Genomic DNA, 18,311 nt, shown 5'->3' with positions numbered 1-18,311 from the left:
CTCCGTCTCTGGGCGGCAACCAATGATGATTGGTTGGTTGCAATCCTAGGCTGGCTGCTCTGCACATGTGCACACTTATGTCCACCAAAGCTGATGGATGGTGAAATAAGAGAGAGAGAACAGAAATAACGCCACCCATCACCACGGCGCCCCACCCCCCACCCCCGCTTTAGGCTGCTTAGTTCCTATCCAAGCCCAACAAGTTTCCACGTTGTGCCACCATCTGTCTGCCCCACCTATGCATGTTGTTGGTTGCAATACACACACGCACACAGAAAAAAATCACTGTCAGGTGCACTGGTTATTTATTTATTTCCAAAATTTGCCGATGGGGGAATTTTGCCTCCATAGGCAGCCACCTTTCCTGCCTTTCCTTTAGTCCACCCCTGAGTGTTTGTCAAACCACCCAGAATATCTAAATATCAAATTCAAAGTGAATTCCAAGACTCAACATGTTCACCCCATTGCCCTTCCTTTCCAGGATCCTAAACACTAGGGCTGTGCATCAAATCAAAACAATAATTGGATCTGATTCAATACAGCCCCTATTGACAGCATTTTGTATTGTATTGTTTTCACTGAAAAATTGCTAATATTGGCACTGCCCAATACAATATTTTGCATATATTGTACTGGACAATATATGTTGAATCAAACTCCACCCAATGATTGGATGGCTGTTACATGCTATTCTCTGTTGCTGATGATGTCACAAAACTTGCTTGTTGAATCTGGTGATGTGCCATATATGGATAACACTGGGGGGAGGGGAAGAGAGCAGAGATGTGATTGACATTGCTGCTTCAATGCTGCAGGCTTGCAGCTGCACCAAGCCTGCTGCAATTGGTTCATCTCCTTCCCAATCACAGTGCTTGATTAAGAAGGGACGTAGAATTGTTTATTTCAAGCTGTCTGAACCAAAATGTCACATTTCTGCAAGCAACTCTTTAGAGGAGCATTGGGAAGGTGCTGCTTGCCAATGGAATATTGGATATTGTTGACCTCATATGAGTGTATATATTCAAACCAAAAGTGTGAAAGCTGGCAAGGGGGAGATGCCTACTTCTCTGAAACTCTGGCACTTCTGCATTAAATGGGAGTGGTATTAAGCCCTAAGAAAGGTCCACCATCAACTCTCAGAGGGCCCTACCATGCCTGAAAGTTTTATCCAATTCTGACTTACAATTATATATTTCTATGATTTCCCAGTATTTCCTATAGACCAATATATCCTATGGAATGGTGCATTGACCTGATAACGATGCATTGAACAGTGTCAGTACAGCAACATAGTTGCTTATTGCCTTCCAAAAGCACCTTCCCAGTCACATCAAATAATTCTTATGGAGCCCGCTGACCCTAGTCTATTGTAGCCACAATGGGTTCCAACTCCTTAGGTTCTTTGCTAATTTGTATGCTATTAGGTAGATGTCTGATTCTCAAGGGAACATTCAGGAGGATTTCATACAGAATCTGCAGAGTACAGTTTAAAAAGTTGTTTTGAAAATTGCATTGATTAATGTATAAAATATAAGTTTAACTTTAAAAAGAAACATCACAATCTGTAGACCTTGCATTTCATGCTCTTTGGACCCCACTGTTTACGTGTGTGTGTGTGTGTGTGTGTGTGTGTGTGTGTGTGTGTGTGTGTGTGTAATCTGTCAGTTGAGAGTAACACTTCATGCATCTTATGATTTGGGCTCTAGTTCATAAAAGCTTCTGCCACAATATATTTGTTAGTCTTTAAAAACTAAAGCATAGTTTTGACTCCTATTGCTGATCCCATTGTGGTTGTTGCAGCCTTTGAGTGCCGCCTCATGCCTTGCTGAGAAGTTACCCAACCTGGGATTGGAACCTATATTTATAATAAAATAAGATCTGCAGCATGTTAGCTTAGCTTTATTGACTCTCCAAAGAAAATTCTGAAATGTGTCACTTGGCAATATTGTTTGTGCATATCTGCCCAGCTCCTGCAGCCTGCATAGTGGTGATTCTTCTAACTAAATCGTTCATGGATTAAGTTTAGGGAGCTTCAAAGGTTCAGGGTTGGAACACCAACTTATGTTCAACACATAAAACAGGGAGTGCTGGAGTGCTTTTATCACTTTCTTTAAGAAAGGCTACATAAATTTAGAAAGAATTCTGGAGAACAGAGTTTGTAAGAAAACATGGCTCTCTTACAACCAACATTGGGTATCTAAACAGCAAGAAGTTAATGTCCTGCTACTCACTAGTCCTCATAGACTTGCCTTAAACTGAGACAGACCATTGATCTATTTAGTCCAGTGTTGTCTGCTCTTGACTGGCAGCAGCCTCCTGGGTCTCAGAAAGAGGGTTTCCACAGCCCTCCTAACTAAGATCTTTAAACTGGAGGTGTCATGAATTCAGGGGCACATCTAGGTGATTTTGGAGTCTGGACCTAAAGGCCACACACATTATTTTCAAACACCTTTCTGAACCAAGTGAAGAAAATTTTCACTTGGAAGACAGAAAGTGAACTAGTTAAGCATTCCCCATCATTTAAGCTTTTCACAGCAGGAAAAACTTCATCAATTTCTATATTGGAAAGGCACAGGGACCCTGCAAGTAAGTAACAATACTGACCAACCAACATTAGATTAAAGCAGGTGACACACTTGATATAAAAAGCTTACTAAACTAAACTACTTACTAAACTACCACCACAAATGTATCCTAGCATCATGCCCTACTGAGCACTGCAACAAAGCTAGTGACAAATTGGATATAAACATTACTAAATTCCACCCCCCCACACACACACCAAGTCCTGCTATGCTGCCTCATCGTGGCGGGGAGTGGGGGTGTTCCTGGGAGAGATGAGCGAAGTATGCCGGGAGGTATACTCCCAGTAGGGTCACCCAAAGCGTGAAGGTCATCCCAGCTGCCGAGCTAAAGCAAGCAGGCACCTATATTGGGCAGCCGCGATATAGGAAGGTGCTGGAGGCGGATGATTACTTCAGTGACAACGAGAAAGGCATCATTTCATACTGTGTGGGAGAAAGCAATGGTAAACCACTCCTGTATTTCACCAAGAAAACCACATGGATAAACAAAATGGAATGATTGTCGATCTAGTGCCAGATGATGGGCCCCTCAGATCAGATGGTACTCAACATGCTACTGAGGAAGAGCTGAGGATCTCTCAGAGGACCAATGGTGTTTATGACGCAGTTAGATGAAAGCCTTTTGGACGTCTAGCAGCTGATGTTGCCTTGCAGGAAAAGAAAACCCAAAGCTGCAAAGACAGAATTACAATGGGAACATGGAACATAAGAAGCATGAATATGGGAAAGCTTGACACATTGAAAGATGAAATGAACCGACTACAGATTGACATCTTGGGCATCAGTGAATTAAAATGCACTGGAATGAGACACTTTCAGTCAGAAAATTATACCGTTTACTACTCATGACACGAAAGCCAAAGAAGGAATGGTGTTGCTTTCATAGTCAGGAAGGATATAGCAATGACAGTACTTGGGTACAATGCGGTCAGTGACTGACTAATATCAATTAGATTTCATGGACAACTCTTTAACATGACAGTTTTTCAAGTCTATACCCCAACAACTGATGCAGAAGAAGAGGAAGTTGATGAGTTTTATGCTCAAGTTCAGTCTGAAATTGACAGAACATGCAAGCAAGATGTGATGCTAGTGGTTGGAAACTGGAATGCCAAAGTTGGAAAAGGTAAGGAGGAAAACACAGTCGGCCTGTATGGCCTAGGAAACACAAACGAAGCAGGAGAATGACTTATTAGTTTCTGCCAAGCCAATGATCTCTTCATTGCTAACACATTCTTCAAACAACCAAAGGGGCACCTATACACATGGACATCACCAGATGGAATACACAGAAATCAAATTGATTACATTATTGGGGCAAGGAGCTGGAAGAGCTCAGTTATAACAGCCAAGACATGGCCAGGGGCTGATTGTGGAGCTGATCACAAACTGCTCAGGTGCAAGTTCCAAGTCAAGCTAAAGCAGAAAAGCAAAGCTATCCAGCTTCCATGATATGATCTTGAGAATGTACCCACCATTTTCAAGGAGAACATCAGGAACCGCTTTGAAGTTCTGAACCTCATTGATAGGGAACCAGAGGAACTGTGGAATGAAATCAAAGAAGTTGTTAAGGACGAATGTTAAAAGAGACTGCCAAAGACCAAGAAACAGAAGAAAGCAAAATGGATGTCAGAACAGACGGTGGAAATTGCCAAGAAGAAGAGAGAAGCCAAAGTCAAGAAAGATAAAGACCTCAGGAAGGAACTTCATGAAGGAACTTTAGATAAGCTTCTGTGGAACCCCCAGGGTTTCTGGAGCACAGTTTGAAAACAATTACACTAGCCTGTCTTTCAGGATTTATCCTGAGAAGTTCCGCACACAGAGTTCTTTGTTGGTAAATAACTATGAGCAGTGGATAATAGTTACTTACCAACAAGTGGGTGGTGTGCTCTCCCTGCAACCACAGGTGCTCTATGCAAAGATTCACCCCTCTGCATTCAGCAAGAAGGAGTGGGTTCCGTCTCGTAATAGGGAATTTCAGAAAGCTATTAGAAGAGACAAGGAACAATACTACAGTGACACCTGTAAAGACCTTGAGGATGAAAATAGACACGGAAAAACAAGGCAAGTTTTCCAAAAGATCTCTGAACTCAGAGGGAGGTTCCAACCTCAAATTAGTATGTTAAGGGATGCCAAAGGACAGATAGTAACTGATTCAGAGAAGATCAAACAGAGATGGAAAGAGTATACTGAAAATCTGTACAGCAGGGACGTCAACGTCCAAGATACTCTAGAAGATATTCCCTACTTTCAAAAACCTCTAGTACCGGAAGATGAAGTTAGATCAGCACTCCGGTCATTACCAAGTCAGAAGGCTACAGGAATTGATGGGATACAAATAGAAATATGGCAGACAACAAAAAATGAAACAGTCAAGGCTCTAAGCAAACCATGCCAGCAAATTTGGAGAACGACACAGTGGCCAATAGATTGGAAGAGGTCAGTCTACGTACCCATACCAAAGAAAGGAGACTTAACAGATTGTGCAAACCATCACACAATATCCTTAATTTCACATGCTAGCAAAATAATGCTCAGGATCATCCAATGCAGATTAGAGCCCTACGTGGGAAGGGAAATGGCGGATGTTCAAGCTGGTTTCAGAAAAGGCCAAGGAACAAGAGACATCATTGCTGATGCACTCTGGATAATTGAGAAAGCCAAATACCAGAAAGAAGTCAATATGTGCTTTATTGACTACAGAAAAGCCTTTGATGGACCATGTCAAGTTGTGGAATATCCTTAGGAAAATGGGCATCCCAGAACATCTCATTGTTCTCAAGAGAAACCTATACACAGAGCAGGAAGCCATAGTCCAGACAGAACATGGTGAAACAGACTGGTTCCTGATCAGCAAAGCGGTAAGACAAGGCTGTATACTTTCTCCTTCTTCATTCAATTTATATGCTGAACATATACTGAGAGAAGCTGGATTGGAAGAAGATGAGCGTGGTTTTAAAGTTGGAGGAAGAAACATCAATAACCTGCGCTATGCTGATGACACCACCCTGGTAGCTGAGAATGCAGATGATCTACAAGCTCTAGTAATGAAAGTCAAGGAGCACAGTGAAAAAATGGGACCAATTAAATGTAAAGAAGACTAAACTAATAACAACAGACACAGCAACCAGCCTCAGAATTGACAATGAAGACATTGACAAGTGGTGGATAGCTTCTGCCTTTTAGGATTGACCATCAACAGTAAAGAATCCAGCAATCAAGAAATACATCACAGACTAGCACTTGGTAGGGTAGCAATGAAGGCCTTGGAAGGGATATTTAGATGCTGTGACATGTCTGCACCTACAAAGATTAGAATCATTCGGACAATGGTTTTTCCCATGACATTCTATGGATACAAAAGCTGGACTTTGAAGAAGCAAGATAGAAAAAGCATTGGCACTTTTGAACTTTGGTGCTGGAGAAGACTTTTGTGGACACCATGGACAGCCAGGGAAACAAACAAATGGATCATAGAACAAATCAATCCAGAATTTTCACTTGAGGCACAAATGACCAGGCTCAAACTATCATACTTTGGACACATTATGCGAAGACCCAGCTCCCTTGAGAAGTCTATAATGCTGGGAAAAGTTGAAGGAAAGAGAAGAGTACGACCAGCAGCAAGGTGGATGGACTCAATTATGACAACAATGAATGCACCACTGAGAGACGTTAAAGGCCAAGTTGAATACAGATCATCCTGGAGAGAATCTACCTATGTGATCGCTAAGAGCTGAAACTGACTTGATGGCACTTAATCAATCAGTCAACCAAATTCCACCACCAATCAGTGTTCCCTCTAACAGGGAATCTCAGATGTTGTTGACGACAACTCCCATAATTCCCAGCCAAAGACCATCACAGCTGAGGGTGCTGGGTGTTGTAGTCAACAACTGGAATTACCTGTTACAGGGAATGCTGCCACCAATGAATCTCAGAATAATATTTCATTGAACGTTTGTGTAACACTTGAGAGTGCCCAGCATACTGAGAAACTTATTTTTCAAAGGACATGGAGACAGCAGCAAAATCCAACACACAGTCCAGGGCATAAACTTCAGCAAGGTCTATTCTAAGTGTTTATTTGAATTGGAGCCAGTGCATCTTCCTGCCATCCCAACCTGTGAGCATCTCCCAAACTAAGAAAGAACCCTGGGTGGAGTGGAACTACTTACACGCCTCTGGCCAAAGATTAGGGCAAGGGACCTCAAAGTAACACATCAAGTCAACGTTGCCAGTTTTTGAAGGAAAAAACCCAGCCAGCAACAGACACTCCAACTCAACCTCTGGTCGGAGATTTCACTCCAAGAGTGCTGTAGCAGCTGCAGCAGCATTATAGCAGCAGCAAGCCCTCCTCCAGCCACACCCCAGCAGGATGCCTTGGCAAATCACCTGTTTCAAATGCCCAGCCAGTTCCAAAATCCCCAGCAAGAAGGGACTGGTGTGTCCGTGTCTTCTGTGGGGGGAGCGTTCAGAGGCCGTTCATGCCAATCATGTGCTCTGTCATTAAGGTTATGGGCTCTCCTCGCCATCAGGTACATCATTGCTAAAAGGGGCTTCAAGATACTAGACACTGTAAAGAAAAAAATATGTATGTGTGTGTGTATGTATGTATGTATGTATGTGTTTGTGTGTGTATGTACACACACACATATACACACATACATATACACACCTCTGTGTACTTGATCTCTATCTGATTTCATTTGTAAAGGTTCCAGATTCCAATAGGAAGGAAGGAAGGAAGGACCATTTAGGACTGTTGCAGTGCCTGCTGTCTATCAGGTGCTTCCATAGGCCCTGACTAGGGCTTAGTTCAAAGAGAAGCCCCATCACCAAGGACTTTCATTTAGAGAATGGCAATGATAGGAGAGGGCAACATCCCATAAAACCTTTAATGTCCCCTTTGGACTTTTATTTGGGCCTGTAGATGAAAAAGCTTTAGGCACACCGTGTTCCCAAAATGTAAACTTTGCTGTTCCTTATGCGTCACTCGCTATTGGGGACAGAAGCGCTGGAGGGGGCGAACTTTAGTGCTGTCTTTGTGGAAGTGCAGGGAGCTGAACCTAATGCCAAAAAAGCATCTGAAGAGGAACAAACAGAGCCACATTTGAAAGCACTCAAGTCTTCAGGCCGGTTAGTTGCTCTCTGCTAGTAAAGAGGCTTTTATTGTGGATCAGCAGGAAGTGCGGGGAGCAGTAAACAAGAGTCTCTCAGAAATACCAACATCCTGAAGAAATCTCAGTGGTCTTCTACAGCAATACATTAAGAACTTGAAGGTCCAGTACCTGAAGATTTTGGGGTGGGGGATGAATTCAGTTCCTGGTTCCTTGATCAAGTTGCCTGAGGAGGCCTACAGTGTGCTGAGTAATCATTTGTGTAATGTGAATAACGGTCGCCTACTGTATGCAGTGAGCTAATGTAATGAGGTAATTTTTCTCCACATTTGTTCTAGCCATTATTTTCAGGCAGTGAAGTTGGTGCCCTCTAGTGCCCTACCCTGCCCCCTTTTTATTCTGATCTATCCTGATCAAAGACTTCACTGCTGGGTTCCTGTATGAAATCTGTCAAGATTCACATGTACTGTTAAGGCATAGAAACAAAAAGGTCATTCATACAGTCAAAAATGTGTTCTACCCAGGTTTGGGATCTGTGTGTGCTCCCAATTTTCGGTTGTGTGGAAGCAAGATAAGAGGAAAACCTGGGTAGAAGTGTTTGTGTGGAAGCAAAGTAGGAGAAAAACCTGGGTAGCTTTTCCTCCTACCTTGCTTCCACACAAACACTTCTACGCAGGTTTTCTTCTTATCTTGTTTCCACTCAACGGAAAATTGGGAGCACACACAGCTCCCAGATCTGGGTAGAACACAGTTTTTGATTATGTGAATGACCTTAAAACATGCCAGCTTTTGCAGAACTATTCTGAAGTTTCCATGAGCAGGCACTAAAATCTACACACAAGTGATATTTGAGGACATTTTTATTGGGATGGTCCAAGACATTTTGCTGCCAGAGGCACAGGACGATATGATGCCCCCCTGTCATCAATGCACAGCATGCCCCAGCAAGGTGAGGAAGAGCAGTAGACTTTGGGGTGGCACCCATGGGGATAGAGACCTGGCACTTGCTGCCCCCTGCACCTCTCTCCGCACCTGGGTCAGAGACAACTGCCTCTCCCTGCCTCGTGGGAGGGCCACCCCTGTGAGTAGGCTTGTAGCCAAAAGTTAATGCCATGCTTGCAGAGCTTACATTCTGTAAGCAGAGATGCATTCTTGGCTGCCACTGGAAATCTTCCCTCCTCAAATCCAAGGATTCTTCAGTCACGTGTGTGTGTGTGTCTTGGTCTGCTCCTTGCCGGAGTGCTGGCTGATATTATGAGGGAAACCCCACATTGTGCTGCTGGGTTTGTTCAACATAAACATGCCCTGTTTCCCAACTTTGCTAGTAAGTACGCTTTGGAATACATGCCTACCAGTTTTCAGGTGTGATGTGTGTTTCAGATTTCCTATTTAATGGCATACTAAATGTTGTTGGAGGAACTCCTGGAAGGAAGTCACTGGCAAATGCAAACTGTTAGCAACAACCTCCGTTGTAATCTTTGCATTCTCCCTTGAATCCATATGAAGAAGAAGCCATGGCATTAACTCAACGAGAAAAGAGGTGGCGGGAGGGGCAGGGGGACCCAGCCTGGATTTGGAAACATTTTGTCCAGTAGAGGGCAATCAGGATGCACTTTCTTCATTACAGCATTTCCTCTAAAGAAGGAACTCTATACTTGGGTTTAGTCTAAGCAAGAATGATAGAACTGCTACGGCTAAAGTATGTTCACCAGTGTTTCCTAATACTATGGGTTCTAATATATTTTTGGTATTCCAACAAATACTATTTTGACATTTGAAGCAGAGTATGTCTAGAGCTGAACGTGATGTCAAGACATACTTTCATACAATGTGATTATGCTGAAAAGGCAAAGAACATGTCATAGGAAATGTCCCTGCACTGAGTATTAGTTTTGTAACGATATTAAGCCTAAACCATGCTGGTTATACTGCCCTTTGTTGTTCCTGAATGAGAACTGGGAGAGTCTTATCCCTCTTTGTATGTTTTTGAAATGCTTCTGAAGTTTGTTATAAAAATAATGTAAATAATCAATCATGGTTTACTGTTTATATGATCAAATCTTGTCCATCAAGTCAATTTTTCTAGGACCTAAGTATATTAGGCCTCTTTAAATAAGCCTTTGCAAAAAGTTTGCTCCCATGAGGTTTTGTAATGGTACTCCACTTTCAAAAGAATGCTTTCCTTGTGATGGAGGAAATCCCATCTGGTTTGGGGTGGGGGTAGTAGTGGTATCCCTGACTGCTGCCGGGACACTCCCTGTTCATGAACAGGACACTCCCTGTTCATCTCTACTAAACTTGGGAGATGCTTTCTCTTCCTCCATGATACTTTAGGTAACTGTAGATTCAGTAACCTTTAAGATAGGAACTCTAATCCCACTTTACCATCTATACAGAATAGCATATAAAAAGAATGCTATTTTATGTTTCTTTTTATATTGCTAAAATTATATTATGCTTTTCTGCATAAATCTTTCTTTTGTTTAATGGACTTTGGTGTGTTAGTTTTATTGTGTGCAGATTTGGGGAACCTTAGCCTTGTTCCTAGGCTAAAAAGAGAACTCTCTTGCTTTGTCATCTTAAATGCTTTGATGAGGAAGGGTACAATAGGGTTAAAAATTTAGAACAAAGAGGTGTCTTCTAAGCTGCACCTAAAGATCAAATGAAGAGTGTCAAACCAAGGGTCCAAAATCAGTGGAATGTGATACATGAGTCCGTACAAAGTGCCAGTGACAGGGTCATGGAAGAATTTCTGAATCTTTTTGTCTTAGTATGACTTCCTGCCAGTAATACCGCACCCTCTTTAAACTCCTTCACAAGTTCTTATAGTATTGAAGATTTTGGATACTTTGGGGTGGGATAGATTGGTATCCTTTTGAAATCTCTTATTGATTGGAGAATTTTATGTTTGGAACAGTCTGCAAGGATATAGATATGCTGTGGATACCCCTTTATTGTTCTGAGATCATCATCTTTCCCTAATGTAACTTCATAAACTTTCTGCAGTATTAACACTTTGTTCTGTTTTCTACATAAAGGGGCCGATACCTTGAGTGAGACCAGCTCTGTCAGCCTGGAGGCCACAACTGACAGCAGAGAGACTTCAGTGGCTACCTCCATACTGTCCCCCTTTACGTCTGTCCGCGGCCGAGATGAGGTAGACAATCGCAGTGAGCACAGCTACAGCGAGTCAGGGGCCAGTGGGTCTTCCTTTGAGGAACTGGACTTGGAAGGCAATGGTGGCGATGGTGATGGGATGGCAGGCCTGACTTCTGACCTTGCTTCTGCTGAGGACCAGGACACCCCCAAGGCCAAGTGGACCAAGGAGTCTATTGCCCTGGAGAAAGAAAGGGGCGAAGAATAAAGCCATCTCTATTCCCATCATTCTTAGGGACTGAAAAGAGAAACTGATCATCTCTCTTGCTTCTTTTCTGTCCAGCCAAAAGACCTTTCCCACTCTTTGTCTGTAGACAAGTATTTGGGGTGTGAAAAAGGAGTTGCAATTAAAGGAAAGGAATTGTAGCTGGGTGCCACCCTCCTGAAGCCAGACTCAAGGATGTGTGCTGTAACAGGAATCTGGGAGTGGGATGGGATGATCTGATGGTGGGAAGCTTATGTGTTGAACAGTAGTGTGTGTGTGTGTGTGTGTGTGTGTGTGTGTGTGTGTGTGTGTGTGTGTGTGTGAGAGAGAGAGAGAGAGAGAGAGAGAGAGAGAGAGAGAGAGAGAGAGAGAGAGAGAGAGAGAGAGAGAGAGAGACTGACTCTACAGGGAGCACCCTACATGGGCTGGTGGATGTGTTTATTTGCAGACAATCTCCTTGCATCTCTTCCTCATCTCTCTGCATTCTGTCCCTTTTACAACCTAATAATCTTTATTATCTGCAACTCTCACACTGACTGGCACCACATTTATTGACACCAAAGAGCAGGGGTTATATTTGAAACGGAAAAATGCAGTGTAAACCCATACCCTGATGTCTGAGCTTTCTTAATCGGTACAATGTATTAAGAAATCAATACAATTAACAGTTTCCTTGTGAAAAATGAAGGTTTATGAGCAGGCTTACTCCTATCCCAATCTCTCACATGTTGCTTCTGCTCCATTTCCCACTCTTCATCACTTAGCTGTACAGTCCACTTTCACTGTCTCTCTTTAAGATTGTAATTGTGGACTAAACCATCTCACTCTTTTTGCATCTGTTGGCATCTGCCATTGTAACCCTATGAATTGAATCTGAGGTCTAGCCTCAGATGGAAGAGTCTATGTGAGAGAAACAGCCATCACTATTGGCATTAATGATGCCCTCTTTCTGCTGTCTCCACAGAGTCTTTAGAGTATAATACTGCAGCAAAAGAGAGTAATAGCACAACAGATGTGGTGCAGATGCAGTCATGATTTCCGCTGCTGGCCCTCAGTGACTTGATGGATGCATTGGTAGTTGCGCACACAAGTGTGAGATATGTGTTGAGTTCTGTGACATAGCAGAAGGTTAGCAGTGATATCTCACACACAGTGGTCACCAGAGTGGATTTGACGCAGTGTTGTGTGCCAGTGCTGGAAGGTTCCTTAGCATTGTGATTTGGAGCTGGAGATTCACCCAATAGGCTTCATCAGTTTAAAAAAAGTTTGTATACTTTAGTTTCTTTTCACTATTTCTGGTTATTCTTCTGACAAATTGTTTCTATAGAAACAAGTTATGTACTTTATCCTTATGCCGTATAAAAATTCCTGCATATTTTATTCCAGCACACACTTTAGCAGGAGGCAATGGAGACAATATTGCCTTACTGGCAATATGAGTTGAGTGCTGGGCTAGGTCAAACCTGACTCCATCAAAATCATATGTTGGGCCTCTGGACTAGATTCCTTATTGCCATAATTCTAGTAACATTCCTGAACTAAATAGATTATTAAGAAGCCTGTCAAACAGTTTGAATCCTCAGGACTCCATTATTGTGGCTCGAGGGGGTGTCTCATACAATCTGTATCTGTGTGTTGGGGAATGAAGTACTGAAAACTTCTTATCCTCCCCACTGCATTCTTGCTCCTCTTGTGTTCATCCTCCCTGTAGAGGTCTTGGATCAATGGCTCACTGTTTCTTAATGGACTTGAATCCATACTGTGGATGAAGAAGTTCGACATTCATCCATCTTAGGACCTACCTTGTTTCTTTGCATTGACTCAGCCTGGAGGGAAATCAATGGGATGCCTTGTTAGAAATTACCCCATTGGGTTGTGTGGACCGCAAAGCTACTTGACCCCCTCCCCTAAGCAATCGCCATTGATCCTTTACTTTCTTCTTCATGTTCTTGTTGCTGTGGTTATTAAGCTTTCTGTTTCTCTTCTGGTTCACTGTTCCTCCATAGGTAAATATATGCTCATGCTCCTCAACCCTGATTTACCATGACATCCAAATCAGGAACTTTACTTTAAGTTGCAATATCCCAGAAATCAATAGAATTGATGGAAGTAAGCAATATATGGGGCTCTGATCCCCCACATTGTACCTGGATTCTGGAGGTGACATCCCCAGCCCAGATTCCCACATGCTACTTGGCACTGTCATCGGCCTGGCTGTTACCTCATTAACTGTCAGTGTATATCTGATGTATTGTATAGAATTACTTGAACAACTGCTGTTCCAGCTGTTCCAGCTGCCCCATGTTAGCACTTAGTGACTTTCCTTGTGCACAGTACATAACATTGCTGAGTAGAGTGTCCAGACTGCTAGCACAGAGCATTCCCAAGGTTTCATGTGCTTTTAGAACCTTACAGTGTGTATGCCTGTTCCAGGAGCATCTTCATGAATGCACAAAGGCAACCGGTAAGGGAAGCACTGGGAGGGCTGCAAGAGGTACCTTTAAAAATCATTACTGGCGATACTGCCAGCACCTGGGTGTTGCACACCATTGACTGTCGTGCGTGTGCAGAGGCCAGAAGAGTGCCATAGGTGAGGCAGCCTCCGCACGAGATGCCAAGGAGGGCACTGCTGCTTGTGGAGGCTGAGTGTTAACCAGGTGATGACTGTTAAAGGTACCTCCTGCTGCCCATCCTCATGGGCCAGAACACTCGAAATGTTCTGACTCGGAATGGGGTCATTCCATACCGAGCTCAAAACAGGTCCTTGATTTGAAGGGCGTTCTGTTTCGAGATCGAAACACTTGCAACAGCCCATTTCGAGTTGGAACATTTCAAGCTCAAAACATTCTGCACCTCCCTAGGATGCCACTGTCCCTGGGACCAATGAATAGAGGGATTCTCATCCTGTGTAAGAGAGAAGTCCACCCACAAATGTTTCCCTGACTGCCTCCGGCCTCCAGGCAGTTCAAATGATTGAACATCACTGAAGCCTTCTGTTATTAGGCAGCTGTCTGGTAATCTGCTCTCAGATGCTCTGCTTGTTCTGTGGCTGGCCTGGCAATTCTCTCTGTTTCTCTTTCTTTTTGGCACTCGCTGTAACTGTGAAGGGTTTGGGTGATGGGGTGATGAATGAAATTGCCATCCATCTGTGGTGATAATACATACAGAGCATCTCCAGTACAACCACTATTTCATCTCTTCCATTCCAACCACAACTGACACAGTTTGCAGTGACAGCAGCTACAAATGCATTGTAGCCTGCAACTGGAATAGAAGGTAATACTAAACAATTAGCATACATGGGCAGAGCTATGCAGACAGTGTGTGCAAGGCCTACTGGGATATTTTAGAGCTGTAGACATGCAGCTTTCCTGATACCTTTCCGTTGTAGACCTAAATATCCATTGATGTCGGCATTTCACTTTCATTGGTCTCACTCAGGTCTGAAAGAACTGTGGGGGCTGATGAAAAACCTACTGAGGATCATAGGAGTATCTCATTAATCTTAATGAGGTTGAGTTGTTGGGTGAGAACAGTCTGAGTCCCGAAATCCAGACAATGAATGTTTAATGCAACAATTTTTTTAGGAAACACAACATGCAGCCCCTGAACTCATTTTTCTTGGTTGTCTCCCTAAGCCTAAAAGAGTTGTAGTAGTGTAGGATTTTATTCCTTATAACTATTGTTCTGAGCTGCTGCTGCTTTTTTTGCCACTACTTTCTTTTAAACATTCCTCCTTTCTCAATCAGCAGTTGACATTTTTTCAGCTGCAGCAGAAGTCCAGACAAAATCATCCTTGGCAAGAAGGGAAATGGTGAGTGCTTCCCCCTAATCCAGTGGTGGGAGTAGTTGATGTGGGTCTAAATAACCTAAATGGGAACCAAATCCATTACGATGAGTCTCGTGTTCCAGCCTCCTATAAGAGGGGCAGATCTCAACTGCCATCTCCTGACCCTGCTCTGTCCTCATCTTCAAGATTATATACAAGCACTATTTTGTAGGTACATACATGTCACAACATGCAAGCATCTAGAGTTGCAGAGCCAAACTTTAAAAGCCCTTTAAAAACTCAGTTTACATGTGGTTAATGCTCCTTTTCATACACATGCAATTTTCATTTTGTGAAATCTAAATCCTGGAAATGAAAATCTTTAGAAGAAGGAAGTAGAGAAGACTGACTCTTCCTGATAAACAGAGACAAATAGTTTTTAGTGGACTACTTGACAAACCTTTTGTCTCAGCAGATTCTTAAATCTGGTAACGTTTTCCATGTTTCTGTATTTGTTCATTCGGAACATATAGCTGACTTGTGTACTGAACTTCTGAGTACTGATGCTTGTTAGCTTGACTTGAACATGTTCAGGGGCACTGTTAGGCACGGACCTGGGGACCCAGGTCTGTGTGTCTACTTTCCTAGAGGTCCCCATGATTTTCCCCAAGGGAAAAGAAGGTTCTTTTTATATTTCCAGAATCGCTTGGCCTATAGTTCTCAAATTTGGCACAGATGTAGGACAGGTTATCAGGACTCTTGTCTATTGAGTTTGAAGTGGATTGGGCAATGCACTGATTTTTAATGATTTTTTTATTTTAAAAAAAATTCCAAAAAGATTCCTATAAGTGGCTTGTTTCATGGCATAAAATTACAAAAACATCTGGAGCTGAAGCTCCCCACCCCGGACTATAATTCCACCCCCATGTTAAGGAATCTGTTCTTTGCCTTCATAAAAAAAGTGCAACATGCCCCCTCTTTTGCCCAACCCTTTACATTTCCAGAATACCTGGGAAATTCTGAAATTGGGCACACATGTAGTCCAAGATGGCGAGACTCTGTGTGAGGCTGTTCGGACATGCAGCCTAGCCCAGGCTAGGGCAGCCCAGCCTGTGCTATGCTGTGCATGTGAAGCACTGGGATCAAGCCCAATCTTGGCGATCCCCTCACACCTAGCCCCGCTTTTTAACCCAGCGTTTAGGCAAAGTAAAATGAAACTGCGGTTCACAACCTCAGCAGGCAATCATCTGGGCGATCACTGCCAGGTGAAGAGTCTTCCCCCAAGCCCACCGCCATTTCCAGCAGTGAGCTTGGGGGAAGAAGCAGCTGTGCTCATAGCACAGGGCACCCTGGGATGCGGTGGAGGGAGGAGTCCTCCCACTCTCAGCTCCTGCTGTCGCCATGCCACTGCTCGTGTGGGTACGTGGCATGGTGGAGGTGAGGGCGGCCACTGCTTGTCTGCCGAGGAAGGAAGGCAAGCTCTGCCTTCCCACAGGGTGCCCAGCAGCAGTCACGAGGTCATGTGAAAGACCTCTGCATATTTTTATTTCAAAGAAATTGGTCAGTTCTGTGATTTTTAATGATTTTTTTTCCACTGCAGCAAAGCTGCCAGAAAGAGCTATCCATGGAACCAACTGTTCCAACTGGAACCAACTGTTACATCTGAATAAACATTAAAACACAAAACAAAGGCACTGTGCTCAAGTTGGTTTGTGATCCAAAGGGTCTGCATAAGAACTGAAGCAAGGGGCATGTGTTGTGGTTTGAATATTTTCCCTTTATGACTGCACTATTTGTCCAAGTTGGTTTTGTTTTTGAAAAGTTGAGCAAGGGACATATTTTGTGTCCTAGTTTGTGAATGGTCAAGAAGCTATGTGAATCCATTGGGGCTTGCATAGTCTTTTGAGGGTGGGGGGCAAATTCACTCTTGCGCAGACTTGTGGGTTTGTGGTGAACTGTATATATATAGAGAGAGGATGCTTATTTTGCAGGGGGGGGGCACGCAGTTTGGGAATTGTAGATTCCAGTGTACTCAATGTTCTTTGGACAATTCTGTAAAACATCTACATTTGGGTTTTGTGCAGAAGTAGAGTTTATGGCCATGAATTCCATCATTTCCATACATGAATGGTTGCTTGTAGAATGAATGAGAATTTTGTGTGTGTGTGTGTGTGTGTGTGTGTGTGTGTGTGTGTGTGTGTGTGTAGAGGAAGAGGTGCAGTGTTTGGGTTTGAAGCTCCCCAATTTTCACTGAATGAACAGTCTGCATTGAAAAGTGAAAAGAAATGAAAACTTAGTGCTTGTTAGTTGTTAAGATACTGGCAAAGCTGTTAGAGAAGTTTGCTTTTTAGTTTGGTCCTGAAGTGTTCTGTTATGTATTTAATCACTATTTTGATATAAATGTATAAGACTTACAATGATCTATGTACCAGACTGGTTTAGACTTAGGTGTTGGGACTGGGGGGAAAAAAATCCTTGTTAAAATTAAAAATGGCAATGAAAAAGCAATGTCCGCTACACTCTGTAAACACCCCAAGCCAGCAAAACAGTAACAGCCTGATGTAACAGTCTGATACTAAAAAGTGGAGCATATCTCATGACTAACACCTGTCCTGTATCACTTCGCAAGTACTGAAGCCTGTATGCTTCTTTCACAGCAGCAGTTTGAAAATGTATGCCAATATTTGATATCATAGGTTAGTTTTGGGGGTATGACTTTCTGATATTTCAAGATTTATAAAATTGAATGTTTTTATTCTCCTGCACATAAGTTGCCTTATGTTGAGTCGGACCATTAGTCCATTTAGCCCTATATCATTTGCTCCAGCTGATAGTGGCTCTTCAAGATCTGAGGCAGAGACCCTGCAAACTGAGATCATTTAACTGAAGATAGCAGCGTCTGAACCCTAGGACTTTTTGTGCTGTACCACTAAGCTTATGACAGTTCCCCTCCTTCAAGAACAACTAACAGATGTCTCCACTTCCCCATACTTATCATGGCTATTGGTGATTGAACTGAGAAGAGGATGTAAGGCTCTCACTTAGAATGAGATCCCATTGAATAAGTGGGACTTGCATCCATGGGATCAGGCTGCACCTCACTGAAGTAAACAGATGCCCAAGAGGGCTGCAGAGATCACATCTTGTAAGTGCCTTATTGTTCTTTGGGGATTTTCTTTTGCATAATTACAGAATGGACATTGTTGGGATAAGGAGATAGTTTCCTTCTAGTGTGATCGTGAGGGTAGTAGAGAAGGTGATAATTGTCTGTAAATCTGGTACAATTCTGAGGAATACTCTAGCATGCATTCCAATTCCCTGAAGTAAAGAAGAGTTCAAGAAAGCAGAAAGTGGCATCTGCAGAAATTGTTTCAAAAAATCCTCACATTTGGAAGGATTAAATGTGTTATGCCCACTAACAAAAACCAATTTTGTGCGCTATGGAGAATTGTACAGGAGTCAAGACTACACTACAA

At 42.9% G+C, this 18,311-nt stretch overlaps 1 protein-coding gene across 3 annotated transcripts in view; it reads left to right on the top strand.

The window, feature by feature from the left end:
- Positions 1 to 17,605, top strand: part of TEX264 (testis expressed 264, ER-phagy receptor) — a 251,875-nt gene extending 234,270 nt beyond the window's left edge. For all 3 annotated transcript variants that reach the window (XM_053296702.1, XM_053296703.1, XM_053296701.1), the window contains exon 6: positions 10,744 to 17,605. In XM_053296702.1, the coding sequence (XP_053152677.1) occupies positions 10,744 to 11,069 (326 nt within the window). In that variant the 3' untranslated portion in view covers positions 11,070 to 17,605. The remainder of the gene's footprint in view (positions 1 to 10,743) is intronic.
- Positions 17,606 to 18,311: the final 706 nt, after the last annotated feature.

Source organism: Hemicordylus capensis, chromosome 2, assembly GCF_027244095.1.
Source record: "Hemicordylus capensis ecotype Gifberg chromosome 2, rHemCap1.1.pri, whole genome shotgun sequence".
Lineage (NCBI taxonomy): Eukaryota > Metazoa > Chordata > Lepidosauria > Squamata > Cordylidae > Hemicordylus > Hemicordylus capensis.
This window is presented reverse-complemented; position numbering and strand designations above follow the sequence as displayed.